The sequence below is a fragment of the Oncorhynchus kisutch genome, linkage group LG7, assembly GCF_002021735.2.
Source record: "Oncorhynchus kisutch isolate 150728-3 linkage group LG7, Okis_V2, whole genome shotgun sequence".
NCBI classification, from domain to species: Eukaryota; Metazoa; Chordata; class Actinopteri; order Salmoniformes; family Salmonidae; genus Oncorhynchus; species Oncorhynchus kisutch.
The window spans coordinates 364,694-382,286 of NC_034180.2; the positions used below are offsets into that span (position 1 = coordinate 364,694).

The 17,593-nt window shown below is 45.1% G+C and overlaps 1 protein-coding gene across 9 annotated transcripts in view; it reads left to right on the forward strand.

Moving 5' to 3' along the window:
• LOC109894015 (endophilin-A1) overlaps window positions 1-17,593 on the forward strand; it is a 72,282-nt gene that overhangs the window by 23,378 nt on the left and 31,311 nt on the right. For all 9 annotated transcript variants that reach the window (XR_004210539.1, XR_004210538.1, XM_031828257.1 and 6 more), the window contains exon 2: window positions 14,124-14,192. Coding sequence is in view for 7 of the 9 variants with exons in the window: in XM_031828257.1 (XP_031684117.1) it covers window positions 14,124-14,192 (69 nt within the window). In the remaining 2 variants the exon portion in view is untranslated. The remainder of the gene's footprint in view (window positions 1-14,123; window positions 14,193-17,593) is intronic.

The window sequence follows — 17,593 nt, forward strand, 5'->3', positions numbered from 1 at the left end:
CCCTTGACATAGACATCAGTCGTCCAGACCATACTGACACAGAGAGGACTGGCGATGGATTCACCTACCAGAGAGGCCATTACTGCCTCCACAACCACTGGAGACGGAGATGCTGGATGGTGTGTGTGTTTACAGTTGTCTACACACACACACCCTCCAAAGACTCGTATAATCTGAGCTCTTTCACCCGAGACAGAAATTGCTCCAGACCCATGTTTTATCTGGACAGTGTAAGGTTTGATCAGGTTCCAGATGTCATAGGACTTCATTCCCAGTGTCTACAGTACAATCCTCTATTCTTATGTGGCCAGCAACAGTTTGATGTTTTACAACCCTATTCAGTCAATACAGTTTAGTTGTACCAAATCTGTTTTAGTCTGCCAAGTAGTGTCTGTCTGTTTGTAATGAGGAAATGAAGTGTGCTACAAGTGCAAATATATTATAGTCTTGATTTTGTTTGTATAGTAATTCATCACATTTATAAAATATATATTGTTTTGCCGTCTTCCATTTTAGATAAATAATGATTGGTTTATTATTTTTGACATGTCGCTGAGGATGCACCTTCTTGGAGCTCCGGCTGAATGTATTTAGACTGGCCAATCAGGAGCACTCTGACGGTGAGCTAGTGAGTTATAGGAGAGGCTTTTCACGTATCTTTCGGATAAATGGGCCTCTCATGCATCCAAGGATTAGGACACACACATACGTCACTAAAGGCATCTTAAGCTGTAAGAAATGTCTGTGTCAAAGGAATTGGTTTTGAATGTCAAGTTACATCAAAACAGACCGAGAGCATTTACTGTTTAATTCAAACATATCATTGAGATATCAACCAGATGGTAACAGAATTAGGCTACATATTGTGAGATTGTATAGACGCATTCGTAGAAAAGCATTTTTTCCCAGCAGAGTACTAATGCCAATGATCTTATGATATTCATACCAACAAGATGGCGGATGCTAGTATCGACACTCTGTCCAGTACGCCACGCCTGAAGCCCCCGAGTAATAAGCAGAATCACCACTGACAAGCTGTTAGTCACTGTGTTAACACCCTAATCACATCCTCACAACCTTATGATAACATTAGACAACCCCTCAAGGGCAATCCATCTCCCTGCGTGGTGTCGTGTCGTAGGAAGTCCAGGCCATTTACAGTCAAATCCCTCTCATTATTCCATGTCATTATCCCTCTCATTCCTTTTCCCCTTTGAAATGGAGATTCCGGCTCAGGCTGGGGCTCGGGCTCGTGATGCATTGTTGGCATGACTACGATGCTGGAAAAGAGAAGGGGTGAGTCACTGGTCGTCGTGGCAGCAGCAGTAGTGTGGATGATGGAGCCTCTGCACTCCTCCGAGTCGTGACAAATTTCTCTCCTTGTCTTGTCTCGCTTTCTCCACCCTCATGTCTCGCTTTCTCCACCCTCATGTCTCGCTTTCTCCACCCTCATGTCTCGCTTTCTCCACCCTCATGTCTCTCGCTTTCTCCACCCTCATGTCTCTCTCGCTTTCTCCACCCTCATGTCTCTCTCGCTTTCTCCACCCTCATGTCTCTCTCGCTTTCTCCACCCTCATGTCTCTCTCGCTTTCTCCACCCTCATGTCTCTCTCTATTTCTCCACCCTCATGTCTCTCTCTATTTCTCCACCCTCATGTCTCTCTCTATTTCTCCACCCTCATGTCTCTCTCTATTTCTCCACCCTCATGTCTCTCTCTATTTCTCCACCCTCATGTCTCTCTCTATTTCTCCACCCTCATGTCTCTCTCTATTTCTCCACCCTCATGTCTCTCTCTATTTCTCCACCCTCATGTCTCTCTCTCTATTTCTCCACCCTCATGTCTCTCTCTATTTCTCCACCCTCATGTCTCTCTCTCTATTTCTCCACCCTCATGTCTCTCTCTCTATTTCTCCACCCTCATGTCTCTCTCTCTATTTCTCCACCCTCATGTCTCTCTCTCTATTTCTCCACCCTCATGTCTCTCTCTCTATTTCTCCACCCTCATGTCTCTCTCTATATTTCTCCAGCCTCATGATGCGAGGCTTTCTAACCAGGATGAAAGCCTTGGACCCTCCTCACTAAATCCGGCGCTGGCAGAATAGTCATCACCCAGAGCCGTTCATTTACATAACTCCCAAGGGCCCTTCTGGGACTGAGACGCCTTCTGCCGTATGAGAGAGAGAGAGAGAGAGAGAGAGAGAGAGAGAGGGAAAGAGAGGGAGACATGCCTACTACCATGTAGCTGTTGAGAGAGGAGGAGAAAAGTCAGGAAGTTGGAGAGAAAATGACAGGTAGAGAAGGCAGAGAGTAGATTGTTCTGTTATTCACACATTTAGCTAATTTCTCCTTGAACGGTGACTGAATGGGAGAGAACATGTTCTAATGAGATGTGTGGCTGTGGAATGACAATACCTCCATTTTCATTCTCTTCATATACAGTGGCAAGAAAAAGCATGTGAACCCTTTGTAATTACCTGGATTTCTGCATTAATTGGTCATACAATTTGATCTGATCTTCATCTCAACAATAGACACAGTCTGTTTACACTAATAACGCACAAACATTTATGCGTTTTCATGTCTTTATTGAACACAATGTGTAAACATTCACAGTGCAGGGTGGGAAAAGTATGTGAATCCTTGGATTTAATAACTGGTTGACCCTCCTTTGGCAGCAATAACCTCAACCAAACGTTTTCGGTAGTTTTCTGCACAATGGTCAGGAGGTGTTTTGGACCATTCGTCTTTACAAAACTGTTTCAGTTCAGCAATATTCTTGAGATGTCTGGTGTGAACTGCTCTCTCGAGGTCATGCCACAGCATCTCAATCGGGTTGAGGTCATGACTCCGACTGGGCCACTCCAGAAGGACAGATAGCCTTACATTCTCCTGCAAAATGTCTTGATAAAGTTGGGAATTCGTTTTTCTGCCAACGATAGCAAGCTGTCCAGGCCATGAGGAAGCAAAGCAGCCCCAAACCATGGTGCTCACTCCACCATACTTTACAGTTGGATGAGGTTTTGATGTTGGTGTGCTGGGCCTTTTTTCTCCACACAGAGGTGTGTGTTCCTTCCAAACAACTCAACTTAGTTTCATCTCCACAGAATATTTTGGCAGTAGCGCTGTGGAACATCCAGGGAATCTTTTGCGAACTTCAGACGTGCAGCAATATTTTTTGTACAGCAGTGTCTTCTTCCGTGGTGTCCTCCCATGACCACCATTCTTGTTTAGTGTTTTATGTATTGTAGACTCGTCAACAGAGATGTTAGCATGTTCCAGAGATTTCTGTAAGTCTTTAGCTGACTCTAGGATTCTTCTTAACCTCTTTGAGCATTCTGCGCTGTGCTCTTGCAGTCATCTTTGCAGGATAACAACTCCTAGGGAGAGTAGCAACGGTGTTGAACTTTTTCCATTTATAGACAATTTGTCTTACTGTGGACTGATGAACGTCAAGGCTTTTAGAGATACTTTTGTAACCCTTTCCAGCTTTATGCAAGTTAACAATTCTTAATCTTCTGAGATCTCTTTTGTTTGAGGCATGATTCACATAAGGCTATGCTTCTTGTGAATAGCAAACTCACATTTTGTGAGTGTTTTTTATAGGGCAGGGCAGCTCTAAACAACATCTCCAATCTCGTCTCATTGATCGGACTCCAGGTTAGCAGACCTCTGACTCCAATTAGCTTTGGAGAAGTCATTAGCCTAGGGGTTCACATACTTTTTCCAACCTACACTGTGAATGTTTAAATGATGTATTCAATATAGACAAGAAAAATACAATAATGTGTGTGTTATTAGTTTAAGCACAATGTGTTTTGTCTATTGTTGTCTTTTGTAAAATTGTATGACCAATTTATGCAGAAATCCAGGTAATCCCAAAGGGTTCACATACTTTTTCTTGCCACTTTAGATATCTAATATACAGCCTGTTATTACAATGTCCTTTATTTAGACAGTCCAGTTAGTAATACCTGGTTATGAAGGAAATGACATTGAGGAAAGGTGTCGTGATAATTTATCGTCATCCGTTATTTTATGTCAGTTTGATCAATTCATTGTATTATGAATACATTGCTAGCTGATTGAATGACACGAGTACAGGGATGATAGACCATGTCAATGTCTTGTTGCATGCCAGGGTAGTGTCCTCCACTGTTAATCACATGTGATCAACTTTATGGTTAGTCCACTGTAGGGTAAGTAAAACCACAGTGGTACAGTAGTCAGTGTACACTAATAGTAGATGCTGTGTTTATTGTGCAGGAAGGTCAGGCGAGAGACACACACTATGACCCCAGAGGAATGAGGTCGAAGTTATTGTGTGATTCCTCACAAAGCATCATGGGTTATGAGCTGCGCCACGAGTCTCATGCATGCAGGATTAGAATTCTCTCTCTCTCTGATAGGGGGATGAGAATGAAGGTAGTTCTTACATCTGGATTCCTCCTCTAGAATACACACACACACACACACACAATCAAACAGTTTAGTAGATGTCATAGTGGGTGCAGCGATGTGCTTGTGTTACCAGCTCTTAGCAGTGCAGCAAAAATGTCAAACATGTACACAAATCATAGTCAAAAGCATGAAATCACGAATGTAATAAGAATGAATCCATCTCACTCACATGACTCACCTTGACATGCACACAGCATAGACATTCTCAGTCTGTGTACTGTCATCACTCACGCACACTTATGAGTACAAAAGCACAATCTCTTTTGTACTCAAAAACGCACACACGAACAGCGCCAGCTGGTGCTCTTTCCCTCCCCTGTCTCTCCAGCAGCACATGGATGGGGAGGAATGGACACATCTCGCCTCGCGCGCCGACTCATCCTCCCACTGTTACGTAAGAGCCATGCAAAGGCTTACAGATCAGATTAGAGCAGCCAGGGGCCCTATACACACAACACAACACACACACGGGTTGGTGACGCAGCACAGCCTGCCAAAGCCTGATGCCCAGACATGGGTTTGGACATGAGGCTTGACCTCCTCTGTGTGGATGCTCCATTCAACATTATGTATGGAGTCTCTCTCACTCAGATCTATAGAAAGACTGATGCTCTACTCCTGTGCTGGAAAGCACTGCTTTACCGAGAAGTAAATCAAGGTTTGTCTTGGGATTAGGGATTTAGACTCTAGCGGCTGAAGACTTGTTTTTGTAGGCTGACTTAAATGACACCCTGTTCCCTATATAGTGTACTACTTTAGGCCTGGACCCTATGTTCCCTGGTCAACAGTACTACACCATATATGGTGCCATTTAGGATGCAGCCTTAGATGATGTCATCCATCGGGTGGGAGGCTGTTGATGCGTGTTGATCCGTTGTCTCTGTGGTCTTGTCCACGTCACAGGCTTTCAATGCCGCTGTGTTGTCTCTGCTGCTATTGGGATCATTACTACTGTAAAGGCGGAAGAGTGGGCCAACCACCACCCATGTGCACTTTGAGATTTGAGGATCACCACAATCATGATTTTCCTGGAGCGAGAGCGTCTGTGGTCGAAACGAAGGAAAGACAATGAGGGTATAGATTTGTTGTTCCGCTGCATTGAAATTGCATTAATATCCGTCTAAATTTACATGAAGCTCTTGTTTAAATTGTAATTGCTTGTCTCGTTCTCTGGATTCAGTATATATCTGTGTTAGTAGATTCTTGACACGCGTCTAAGGTGCATCCAAACTGACACCCTATTCCCTTCTATAGTGCACTACTTTTGACCAGAGCCCATAGGGAATAGGGTGCCATTTGGGACGCAACCTAAATTAATGTACTTTGGTTTCTGCTGAGTCACAGTGCCGTCCGGTCCAGCAGAGAGGAGAGCTGAATCGAAGCATGAGAAGAGAGCTGCCTGCTCTCCCCACCAAAGTGTTGATGAGGACACACAGACCCCCAAGGACTTTGGGGGGGAGAAGGAGAGAGCGAGAGGGAGGGAGAGAAGGGAGTAAGTGAGGGAGGAGTCAGAGAGAGAGAGGGAGGGAGAGGGAAAGGGACAGAGACCGATAGTGGGGGGGGGGGGGGGGGGGGGGGGCTGGGAGAGACGGAGGTGGAGGGGGAGAAAGAAAGCTCTTCTGGGCATTGTTACGCAAGTGTTTTCCTAACCACAACATTTGGCAAAGTCACATACCCCTCCCATCTCCCCATCCACCCTCCCTCTCAACCGTCTGGACAGAGAGCGAGAGACTGAGGGAGAGAGCGAGCGTGGGGTAGAGAGGGACTAGGAGAGACTGAGGGAGAGTGGGAGGAAAGAGGGAAATATTTTGAAGCTTATGCTGCTCGACAGTGGAATGAGAGAGTAGTCAGAGGAAGGGAGGAATAACCTCCTCCTACTCCATAATTGCACATCGGGAGATCCCCTGCCCCCTCTATTCTCCCCCACAAAGGGAGGAGGGATGAAAAGGAGCAGTACATCTGAGAGGAAGTGACAGTTAGGTCTGTGTCCAGCCCAGCTGCTGGCCAGGACGCTCCAGTCTCTTTATAACCTCCTAATCTGGCCTACTGTAGTTTTTAATCCCTGCCCACTGACACACGTATTTAAAGCAGGGGCCTCAATGTGCCCAGGCCGGATTAGAACCCGGGAGGAGAGGATCTGCTGGGATGGATGGAGGGAGGAAGAAGAGGAGAGGGGAGGAGAGATGGGAGGGAGTGTGGAGCAGCAGCAGTGGCCTCTCCACGTGTGGCTCACATGGGGCTCCATGTGACGCTGCCGGCCCTGATGCTACCTAGCGCTAAAGCTAACGTTGTATAGCACAGTAACACCCACTAATGATGCGTAGCGTGTTATGTTGGAACACTGCTGAGAGGACAGAGGGGATGGATGGATGGCTAGAGGGAGTTTGGGTACAGTGGGGGCTATCTTTGAGGACTGTCATTGATCCCTGTCACCCTGCCCAGAGATTTACACCAATGGGGAGAGAGAGAGCGGAAAGATAGGAGAGGAGGTTATTTCAGGCAGAGCTGCTACCCAGAGCACGAGCCAAAGTAATTACACCACCTATTTCAATTAGATAATAGAACACACACACACACACACACAAACCATATCCTACATTCAGTGATATATCTACACATCTTCATACTGTCCATACATGTGGAATGTCTATGGGCAGGTGAAATTGTTATTGGGAGTAGGGAATCTGATCCTAGATCTGTGGGTAGGTTAGTGTCTAATGGTTAAGGTTGATTATTGGGAGTATGGAATCTGATCCTAGATCTGTGGGCAGTGTTGGATTCCAGCTTGAAATAAACTTATTCATGTTACCAGAACTTAGTAATTACTTTACATGTATAAAAGGGGTAAAGAGGAACTAAAAGAACATCTGATTACCGTCCTGTCTCTCTCACACACACACACACACACACACACACACACACTTCCACACCCATGAGGGTCCTAGACTTAAGCAGGGCCATGGCAATACCAGTAAGAGGAACCTACTGCGTTTCTGCCTAACAACAGAAGGAGTGTCTATCTTAGTCATACAAGGAGATGACGACTCCTAGTAGGGAGGTAGAAAGATGTGTTTGTGTGACTTGTATGTTGTGTTTGCAGCTGAAGCACCCAGTGGGTTGAATAAACTTGCTTTGAGCTTTTTCTAGTCGTCCGTGATTTTTTACTCTACTTGTTCAGAACCTAACAATTGGTTAGTGTGTAATGGTTAAGGTTAGAATTGGGAGTAGGGAATCTGATCCTAGATCTGTGGGTAGGTTAGTGTGTAATGGTTAAGGTTGATTATTGGGAGTAGGGAATCTGATCCTAGATCTGTGGTTAACGGTAGCTTCCACCACTGCTGTTGGATTGACTGGTAGTGTGAGAGCACACACCAAGCATCCTCTCCTCTCTTAAGATCTTACTGTGTATGAGGATTTCATCCAGGACATTTGTCTTGCCACACCTATTGATGGACTTATAGGCAGGACACTGGGCCTTGAGCTTAACACTCTCACATGGTGGCCAGGCCAGCAGCCTTTCTAGTAATCTGACTGTCTGGATGTGTATTTATAGAGGAGGAAGTGGATGTGCTAGAGCGCTGCAGAAGGGAGACCGTCTGTGGGCACACAGTAGAATGAATTGGCTGAGTGCTCTCTCTGTCTCTCTCTCTCTCTCTCTCTCTCTGTCTCTCTCTGTCTCTCTCTCTCTCTCTCTCTGTCTGTCTCTCTCTCTGTCTCTCTCTCTGTCTCTCTCTCTGTCTCTCTCTCTCTCTCTCTCTCTCTCTCTGTCTCTCTCTCTCTCTGTCTCTCTCTCTCTCTGTCTCTCTCTCTCTCTGTCTCTCTCTCTGTCTCTCTCTGTCTCTCTCTCTCATCTGTTATTTAATTCACACAGTGGAACAATGGAGCTGGATCCGCTCTGGAGGGGTTAACAGTTGTTTTGGTTTCTTTGGGTGTTAATAATAATCATAATCATATGTTTAATTTATATAGCGCTTTTCATTACACGAAGGGTCTCAAAGACGCTTTTAAAATGAAACAAAGGATCTTCTGGGTCTGTCTATTGTATCAGTATAGTTTTAAATGAGAGTGCATCATTTCTCGGAGAAAGACACAAGCGTGTTGGATTAACATCTGGCCCTGAGCTTTGTTGAAGAAAACACTCTTGTGAAACGACTAAATGGGATTTTGTTGTTGGAATGTTGTTTCACCTTGAAAAGAAAGCGAGGGTGGTGTAGGGAAAAAAGGGTGTTGATGCCTGAAGGAAAGGTCCCTCCCTCCCTCACTCTGTCACCCATTGGAGCGGGTGACAGTTATAAAGGTCACAGGAGGGGGGCATGCGATGTCACCACTCTGTGGGCTAATTACTATCGGCTGTTTTGAGCCTCCGAGGCGTTTAGTTTATTGAGTGGGGGGGAATGAGTCCCTCTAACCTCTAGTAGACTAATGGTGCTTTCTGGTGCTGACATTCAGGTAAATACTCTTTAATTGTTTAGGTTATAAGCGCTTGTTGTATATAACCATCATTCATATTGTTTTTTCAACCTTTTTTTAACCAGGTAAGTCACAGTGAGATTGACATCTCTTTTTCAAGTTAAGAAAAGCAGCAATTCATATGAACGAATCATAATAATTCTACTTCATTCATAACCATTCCTTCAACCATAATTTATTAACTACGAAGAACCCAAAGCCCAGAATGGAGCTTCAACTAAAAATCCCTGCTAGAAAAACAACCTCCCTGCCTTTCACCACCTGAGCGCACAGTCAGATGAAATGGACTGTTGAGGAGAAAGGGGTTTTACTTATTTGTGACGGGAGATGTATTGATATGGGTTTGTCCCTGAGCTTTCAGTGATTACATTACTGTGGGCGCTCACTCATGTGGTACAGTGCAGCTGTCCCAAGATCTACAGCAGTGAGTGACTATGAGAACAATACAATATATCCCCAACAGCATAGTAGGGCCTACACACTACCCAGTACCATATTCATCAACTGAAATCTGGAATCAAATCCATTTCATTCATGTAGGTGAATCAAGTGAATGAAAATTCTCCTTTTCTCCATCTGTAGCTGATGTTACAGAATTGGACTGGTGTAAATAAATTCCCAGAAGCACCCATTCCTAAGTGGTGTCTACCGTGCCTGTGTTGTCAGATCAATACAGGTGAGGGAGAGGAAGCAACTTTAGAGATGCACCCCTAGGGGCTAGTTTCCCGGACACACAGTAAGCCTGGACTAAAAAGCATTTTCAATGGAAACTCTCAATTGAAATATTGTAGCTTTTTAGTCTAGGACTAGGCGGTGTCTGAGAATCTGGACACTCATCTAATTAAGCATCGCATGTCACTGCCCTGGTCAGAAGGTAAACTATGTCATGCCAGTCTGTTTGACCCACAGTGATGATGTAACACAAATGAGGAGGATATATCAGGTGACAGATGAGCCGAGGTGTCCTCCATTGAACCAAACATACTTGACTTGGCAGAGTTTCTATAAATATCCGGGTAAATCCTAACTTCCTCTTTCACTTAGTCATGCATTGAGATGAATGGGCGACAAAGTAAAAAAAATATATACTGAAGTGGATGTTAGGATTCACCCTCCAGGTGAATATTGTGCGTCTTGAACTCCGTTGAGAACAACAATGCCCAGAGATTCCTGTGGAACCTATTCTACAGTATGTCATGCTGCTATGCCCTGGGGTGCTGTGAGTCAGTTGTGTGTACTTTTACCTATTCTGTGTGCTCACTGTGTGAAGTCCTGTCCACAACACTGCAGTCACTAGTGACGTCACTGCTTGCACCTCCAGGTGACTGCTTCAAGGCCACTTCGCATAACTGACAGCATTAAGTCATTGGCTTTCGTGTTCATTTCAGGCTTTTTTCACGTTTACTGTCATGATCTTGTCCAGGGGGTAGAACTGAGCGATTTCCCCTCAGATAGGCCTGCTGCAATGTCAAAATTGTCTATATTGTAAAAATTCCTGAAAACAAGAAATGCTTTTTAGTCTTAACGCACTGCTAGCCCTAAATTAAGGTTAGAAGTAGGTATAAAATCGGATTTTTCAAATCTCTGTCGACCAGCTCCACTTCATTCCATTTCCTAGTGTTCTTACTGTATGTCCCTCACTCCAACATGCCTTTTCGTTTCCTCTAATTCTCTGTTCCTCTTTTTTCTCCACCTCTGGATCTCTTAGTACTGATAACACTACCTATTTTTGTTTTGTCTCTCCCTCTTTCTCCCATCTCTCTAATTATCCCCTGTCTTTCTCTCACTCTCCCTCTCTCTCTCTCATTCACCTCTGCTCTCAGGGGCACTCCAGCCGTCCCCTATCCTTGCCAAGTGCTATCTTGGGTCAGGGCCACTTGCACACCATCCTCCATTTTGGCTCTGTCCTGCAGCAGACACTCCATTCTACAGTGTAGATCAGGAAAGTGCTGCAGTGACGGGGACACAAGCAGACAGTATACACCGTTTCTCCAGCCCACTGAAACATTACACTCAAAGCGACTCATCCTGTGTCTCCTTAGAGAAGCAATGGGTCCCCATTGGTCTGCGTGATAGAGTCGCTTTTCATCTAATTAGGTTCTAACGGCCAGACTTCCTGCTTTGCCGGGCAGAGCCCCTATTGTGCCAGTCACTGTTAGCTAAAGCTATGCTCCATTTCCCGTGTCTCCTCTCCCCTGCATCTTATTCATAAACACTTCATGAGTTGTGTTTGGACACACACCGTCGTCGTATGCCGATCTCCATTAACCATCTGTCAATGTGTGCTCCCAATGTGTGCTCCCAATGTGTGCTCCCAATGTGTGCTCCCAATGCGTGCTCCCAATGCGTGCTCCCAATGCGTGCTCCCAATGCGTGCTCCCAATGCGTGCTCCCAATGCGTGCTCCCAATGTGTGCTCCCAATGCGTGCTCCCAATGCGTGCTCCCAATGCGTGCTCCCAATGCGTGCTCCCAATGCGTGCTCCCAATGTGTGCTCCCAATGTGTGCTTAACTGATATTTCAATCAATGGGATGTTTCTATCGAGGGGAACATTGATTATCTGCTTTTTTTGTGTGTGTGTCCAGCAGGGGAAGCGATGAAGGCTGCAATCTGCAGTCATGGGTAGTCACAGCACTGGTGTGGCAGACAATCCATACACACACCATATCTGTATCCCGTCTTGTGATACCTCTCAATACGGTACATGACGTAGTTAAGGAGCATTAAGATACAGACTTACTTCACCTATTTATAGTCCTGTGGAGAAATGCAAGTGGCGTCTCTCTCGCTCTCTTTCTGTCTCTCACTTTCTCTCCTTTCTTTCTCGCTCTCGCTCTCTCCCGAAATCAACTTTTCTATCTTAAAAGCCCTAAACTCCAATAGATTTACCAAATCTATGACAAGGGTCGGCCAATGTTGTTCTGACCATGATTGAATTGGTGATGTTCTGTGAATCGTGTTGTAGGATTGTCCTTGTAGTAATGAAATATGAGATTGGTACATGATGTCTGTCTGGCCTGACGCGCACACACACACACACACACACACACAAATGCCCTGTTATGGAGGGCTTAATGTTCTGATGCCCGCCCTGTCTGTACCCTGCTCTCAGCCACCGTGATGTGACACACTGCCGCATATTATTACATATCATTGACCTCCATTTTAGGGCTCACAGCGTCACTGGGCTGGCATCACTGTCAGCATCACTGTCCGCATCACTGTCCTCTATCCAGAGATGATGATGACACAACCGCACTGCGAAAGAGTCAGAGGCTCTCTCTCTTTCTTTCTCTCTTCCTCCCTCCCTGTCTCTCCTGGGTTTGGCCTTTGATCGTTGTGGATGTGTCTGGTATTCCAGGAAGTAGCAGCGGCAGAGGAAACAGGAGTGGGGGAAGGAGTGAGGAAGGGGGAGAGATTTGGGAGCAGGAGACACATAGCCAACAAGCCGAACCAGGCAGGTGCCTGTCTCCACTTTCTCTCCTTTCTTTCTCGCTCTCGCTCTCTCCCGAAATCAACTTTTCTATCTTAAAAGCCCTAAACTCCAATAGATTTACCAAATCTATGACAAGGGTCGGCCAATGTTGTTCTGACCATGATTGAATTGGTGATGTTCTGTGAATCGTGTTGTAGGATTGTCCTTGTAGTAATGAAATATGAGATTGGTACATGATGTCTGTCTGGCCTGATATTACATATCATTGACCTCCATTTTAGGGCTCACAGCGTCACTGGGCTGGCATCACTGTCAGCATCACTGTCCGCATCACTGTCCTCTATCCAGAGATGATGATGACACAACCGCACTGCGAAAGAGTCAGAGGCTCTCTCTCTTTCTTTCTCTCTTCCTCCCTCCCTGTCTCTCCTGGGTTTGGCCTTTGATCGTTGTGGATGTGTCTGGTATTCCAGGAAGTAGCAGCGGCAGAGGAAACAGGAGTGGGGGAAGGAGTGAGGAAGGGGGAGAGATTTGGGAGCAGGAGACACATAGCCAACAAGCCGAACCAGGCAGGTGCCTGTCTCCATGGCAACAACCGGCAACTGTTTCACGGAGGACTTAAAGATTTCTGAGTGATGTTAAGCAGAAACTGATGACAGGAGAAGGTCTTTGCTCACTTCCTCTGTCTCTGTGCGTGTTCTCTGCATAGCAGGAGGAATTTAGTGGCGTTTTCACCATCTCATGAGTAGGATAAAAGCTGATTTTTAATGAATTAGTGCCTCTCTTAATACAAGTCATATCACCGTCTCTCTCTAGTAATCTTTCTATCTTGTTAGTCATTTTCCATCTGGTATGATACAGTCTCGTAGGAGCACTGCAAATTCCCACTCTCCCTAAACAAGCTTGCTCACAGCAATTGATCCTTCAGTCACAAAATTGACTTCTCCTTAATTCCCTCTCATCTCTCATCCTGCCCTCTGTGAGCTGCTCGTCTGGCCTGGATGTGTCAGATTGTAGGCCTCCTGGGCACCAGGTTACGTCACAGGCTGTGGTTGTGGTGACTGACTTTATATCACAAAGCCTTGAATAAGACAGCTCCTCTAACAAGTATTTTTGGTGTGTGTGTGTGTGTGTGTGTGTGTGTGTGTGTGTGTGTGTGTGTGTGTGTGTGTGTGTGTGTGTGTGGAACTGTAAACTGACAAGGTTAATCTGATATGTCTCTCTTCGTGGTGTCATCTTAATTAGAATATGAACAGGGGTCACAACCTTAGTGTTAGTGTACACTGATGACAGAGCAGACATGAGACAGCAACAACATGCAAGACACTGGCTCATATAGACGCAACACAAAACAACAGGAGGGGGATAACCAGGAGGGTAAATAACTGTAGCTAGGAGAACGATTTCTGTTCAAATAGTTCAATGTCTGGAATTTATTCACTGCATGTTTTGAGGACTGGCTGATTACAAAGGTAGCTGAAAATGAAATGAATGTGCTTTTGTCCAGCACTTGAATAGTAAGACTTGATGAATAATTAAATTAGTTGTGAATTGAATTGTACATCCTGGGGAGTTTTCCATTTCAGTGTCCAACGTGGAAGCTATATTGACTGAAATACAAATGAATTTGCCGTATATTCTGGTTTTGGTATCTTTGACATTTGATTCCACTTTTGTTACATTCACCTATCGTCTTTTTTGAGGTGCAGAAAGCTTTTAAATGATATTAACCTTGACATGTTTTTGTGTCTTCTTGCAGAGGGTGAGTGAGAAGGTTGGGGGAGCAGAGGGGACTAAACATGATGATGACTTCACTGAAATGGAGAAGGCAAGAATTCTCTCTTTCTATTTCTCTAAGAATCCTCTCTCTATTTCTCTAAAAATCATCTTTCTATTTCTCTAAATCCTTTCTTTCTATTTCTCTAAGAATCCTCTCTATTTCTCTAAGAATCCTCTCTATTTCTCTAAGAATCCTCTCTATTTCTCTAAGAATCCTTTCTATTTCTCTAAGAATCCTTTCTATTTCTCTAAGAATCCTTTCTATTTCTCTAAGAATCCTCTCTATTTCTCTAAGAATCCTCTCTATTTCTCTAAGAATCCTCTCTATTTCTCTAAGAATCCTCTCTATTTCTCTAAGAATCCTCTCTATTTCTCTAAGAATCCTTTCTATTTCTCTAAGAATCCTCTCTATTTCTCTAAGAATCCTTTCTATTTCTCTAAGAATCCTTTCTATTTCTCTAAGAATCCTCTCTATTTCTCTAAGAATCCTCTCTATTTCTCTAAGAATCCTCTCTATTTCTCTAAGAATCCCCTCTATTTCTCTAAGAATCCTCTCTATTTCTCTAAGAATCCTTTCTATTTCTCTAAGAATCCTCTCTATTTCTCTAAGAATCCCCTCTATTTCTCTAAGAATCCTCTCTATTTCTCTAAGAATCCCCTCTATTTCTCTAAGAATCCCCTCTCTATTTCTCTAAGAATCCTCTCTATTTCTCTAAGAATCCTCTCAATTTTTCTAAGAATCCTCTCTATTTCTCTAAGAATCCTCTCTATTTCTCTAAGAATCCCCTCTCTATTTCTCTAAGAATCCCCTCTCTATTTCTCTAAGAATCCCCTCTCTATTTCTCTAAGAATCCTCTCTATTTCTCTAAGAATCCTCTCTATTTCTCTAAGAATCCTCTCTATTTCTCTAAGAATCCTCTCTATTTCTCTAAGAATCCCCTCTCTATTTCTCTAAGAATCCTCTCTATTTCTCTAAGAATCCTCTCAATTTCTCTAAGAATCCTCTCTATTTCTCTAAGAATCCTCTCTATTTCTCTAAGAATCCTCTCTCTATTTCTCTAAGAATCCTCTCTATTTCTCTAAGAATCCTCTCTATTTCTCTGAGAATCCTCTTTTTATTTCTCTGAGAATCCTCTCTTTCTTCTTCAATATTACAATGTTGTGATGAATGAGCCCATTCTTCCAAGTCTTGTTCATTTGTGTTAGAAACTATATCCTCACCACTCCATTTTCTATTCACTCCAAGGGGTTATCCCCATAGTCCTATTGTATTACATTGTGCGGTGCACTGCACATTTACTTTTTTTCAATAAAAGAGAGACATTTATCTCAATTTAAATGCCTTGGAAAAATTCTTATGAAATTGCTTCTAGAAAGTGGGAAAATTAAGTGTGCGTGCGTTGTGATTGGGGAGAGACCAAGCCAAAACCATCATTCTGTAGTGTAGTGTCTTATTCTAGACAGCTGGGGAGGCTGAGGAGTGTATAGCAGAGCCATGTTTTTAAATATAGGGCTCTGGCGAATAGTAGTGTGAGGTCTGTGTTGAAGAAGGCAGAGAGCTGGCATATCTGACCAGCATCAAGTGGGAACACAAAAGCAATGGTCACCAGCTGTCAGCTTTGTGTGTAGTCTCTCCCTCCACCTCCACACCACAGAGTACAGTCCCTTCATGTTCTGTCCAGGCATGTTGTCTCTCCCTTCACACTACAGAGTACAGTCCCTTCATGTTCTGTCCAGGCATGTTGTCTCTCCCTCCACCTCCACACTACAGAGTAAAGCCCCTTCATGTTCTGTCCAGGCGTGTTATCTCTCGCTCCACCTCTACACTACAGAGTACAGTCCCTTCATGTTCTGTCCAGGCATGTAGTCTCTCCCTCCACCTCCACACTACAGAGTACAGTCCCTTCATGTTCTGTCCAGGCATGTTGTCTCTCCCTCCACCTCCACACTACAGAGTACAGTCCCTTCATGTTCTGTCCAGGCATGTTGTCTCTCCCTCCACCTCCACACTACAGAGTACAGTCCCTTCATGTTCTGCCCAGGCATGTTGTCTCTCCCTCCACACTACAGAGTAAAGCCCCTTCATGTTCTGTCCAGGCATGTAGTCTCTCCCTCCACCTCCACACTACAGAGTAAAGCCCCTTCATGTTCTGTCCAGGCGTGTTATCTCTCGCTCCACCTCCACACTACAGAGTACAGCCCCTTCATGTTCTGTCCAGGCATGTAGTCTCTCCCTCCACCTCCACACTACAGAGTACAGTCCCTTCATGTTCTGTCCAGGCATGTAGTCTCTCCCTCCACCTCCACACTACAGAGTACAGTCCCTTCATGTTCTGTCCAGGCATGTTGTCTCTCCCTCCACCTCCACACTACAGAGTACAGCCCCTTCATGTTCTGTCCAGGCATGTTGTCTCTCCCTCCACCTCCACCTCCACACTACAGAGTACAGTCCCTTCATGTTCTGCCCAGGCATGTAGTCTCTCCCTTCACACTACAGAGTAAAGCCCCTTCATGTTCTGTCCAGGCATGTTGTCTCTCCCTCCACACTACAGAGTAAATCCCCTTCATGTTCTGTCCAGGCATGTAGTCTCTCCCTCCACCTCCACACTACAGAGTAAAGCCCCTTCATGTTCTGTCCAGGCGTGTTATCTCTCGCTCCACCTCCACACTACAGAGTACAGCCCCTTCATGTTCTGTCCAGGCGTGTTATCTCTCGCTCCACCTCCACACTACAGAGTACAGCCCCTTCATGTTCTGTCCAGGCATGTAGTCTCTCCCTCCACCTCCACACTACAGAGTACAGTCCCTTCATGTTCTGTCCAGGCATGTTGTCTCTCCCTCCACCTCCACACTACAGAGTACAGCCCCTTCATGTTCTGTCCAGGCATGTTGTCTCTCCCTCCACCTCCACACTACAGAGTACAGCCCCTTCATGTTCTGTCCAGGCATGTTGTCTCTCCCTCCACACTACAGAGTACAGTCCCTTCATGTTCTGTCCAGGCATGTAGTCTCTCCCTCCACCTCCACACTACAGAGTACAGTCCCTTCATGTTCTGTCCAGGCATGTTGTCTCTCCCTCCACCTCCACACTACAGAGTACAGTCCCTTCATGTTCTGTCCAGGCATGTTGTCTCTACCTCCACACTACAGAGTACAGCCCCTTCATGTTCTGTCCAGGCATGTTGTCTCTCCCTCCACCTCCACCTCCACACTACAGAGTACAGTCCCTTCATGTTCTGTCCAGGCATGTTGTCTCTCCCTCCACCTCCACCTCCACACCACAGAGTACAGTCCCTTCATGTTCTGTCCAGGCATGTTGTCTCTCCCTCCACACTGCAGAGTACAGTCCCTTCATGTTCTGTCCAGGCATGTTGTCTCTCCCTCCACCTCCACACTACAGAGTACAGTCCCTTCATGTTCTGTCCAGGCATGTTGTCTCTCCCTCCACCT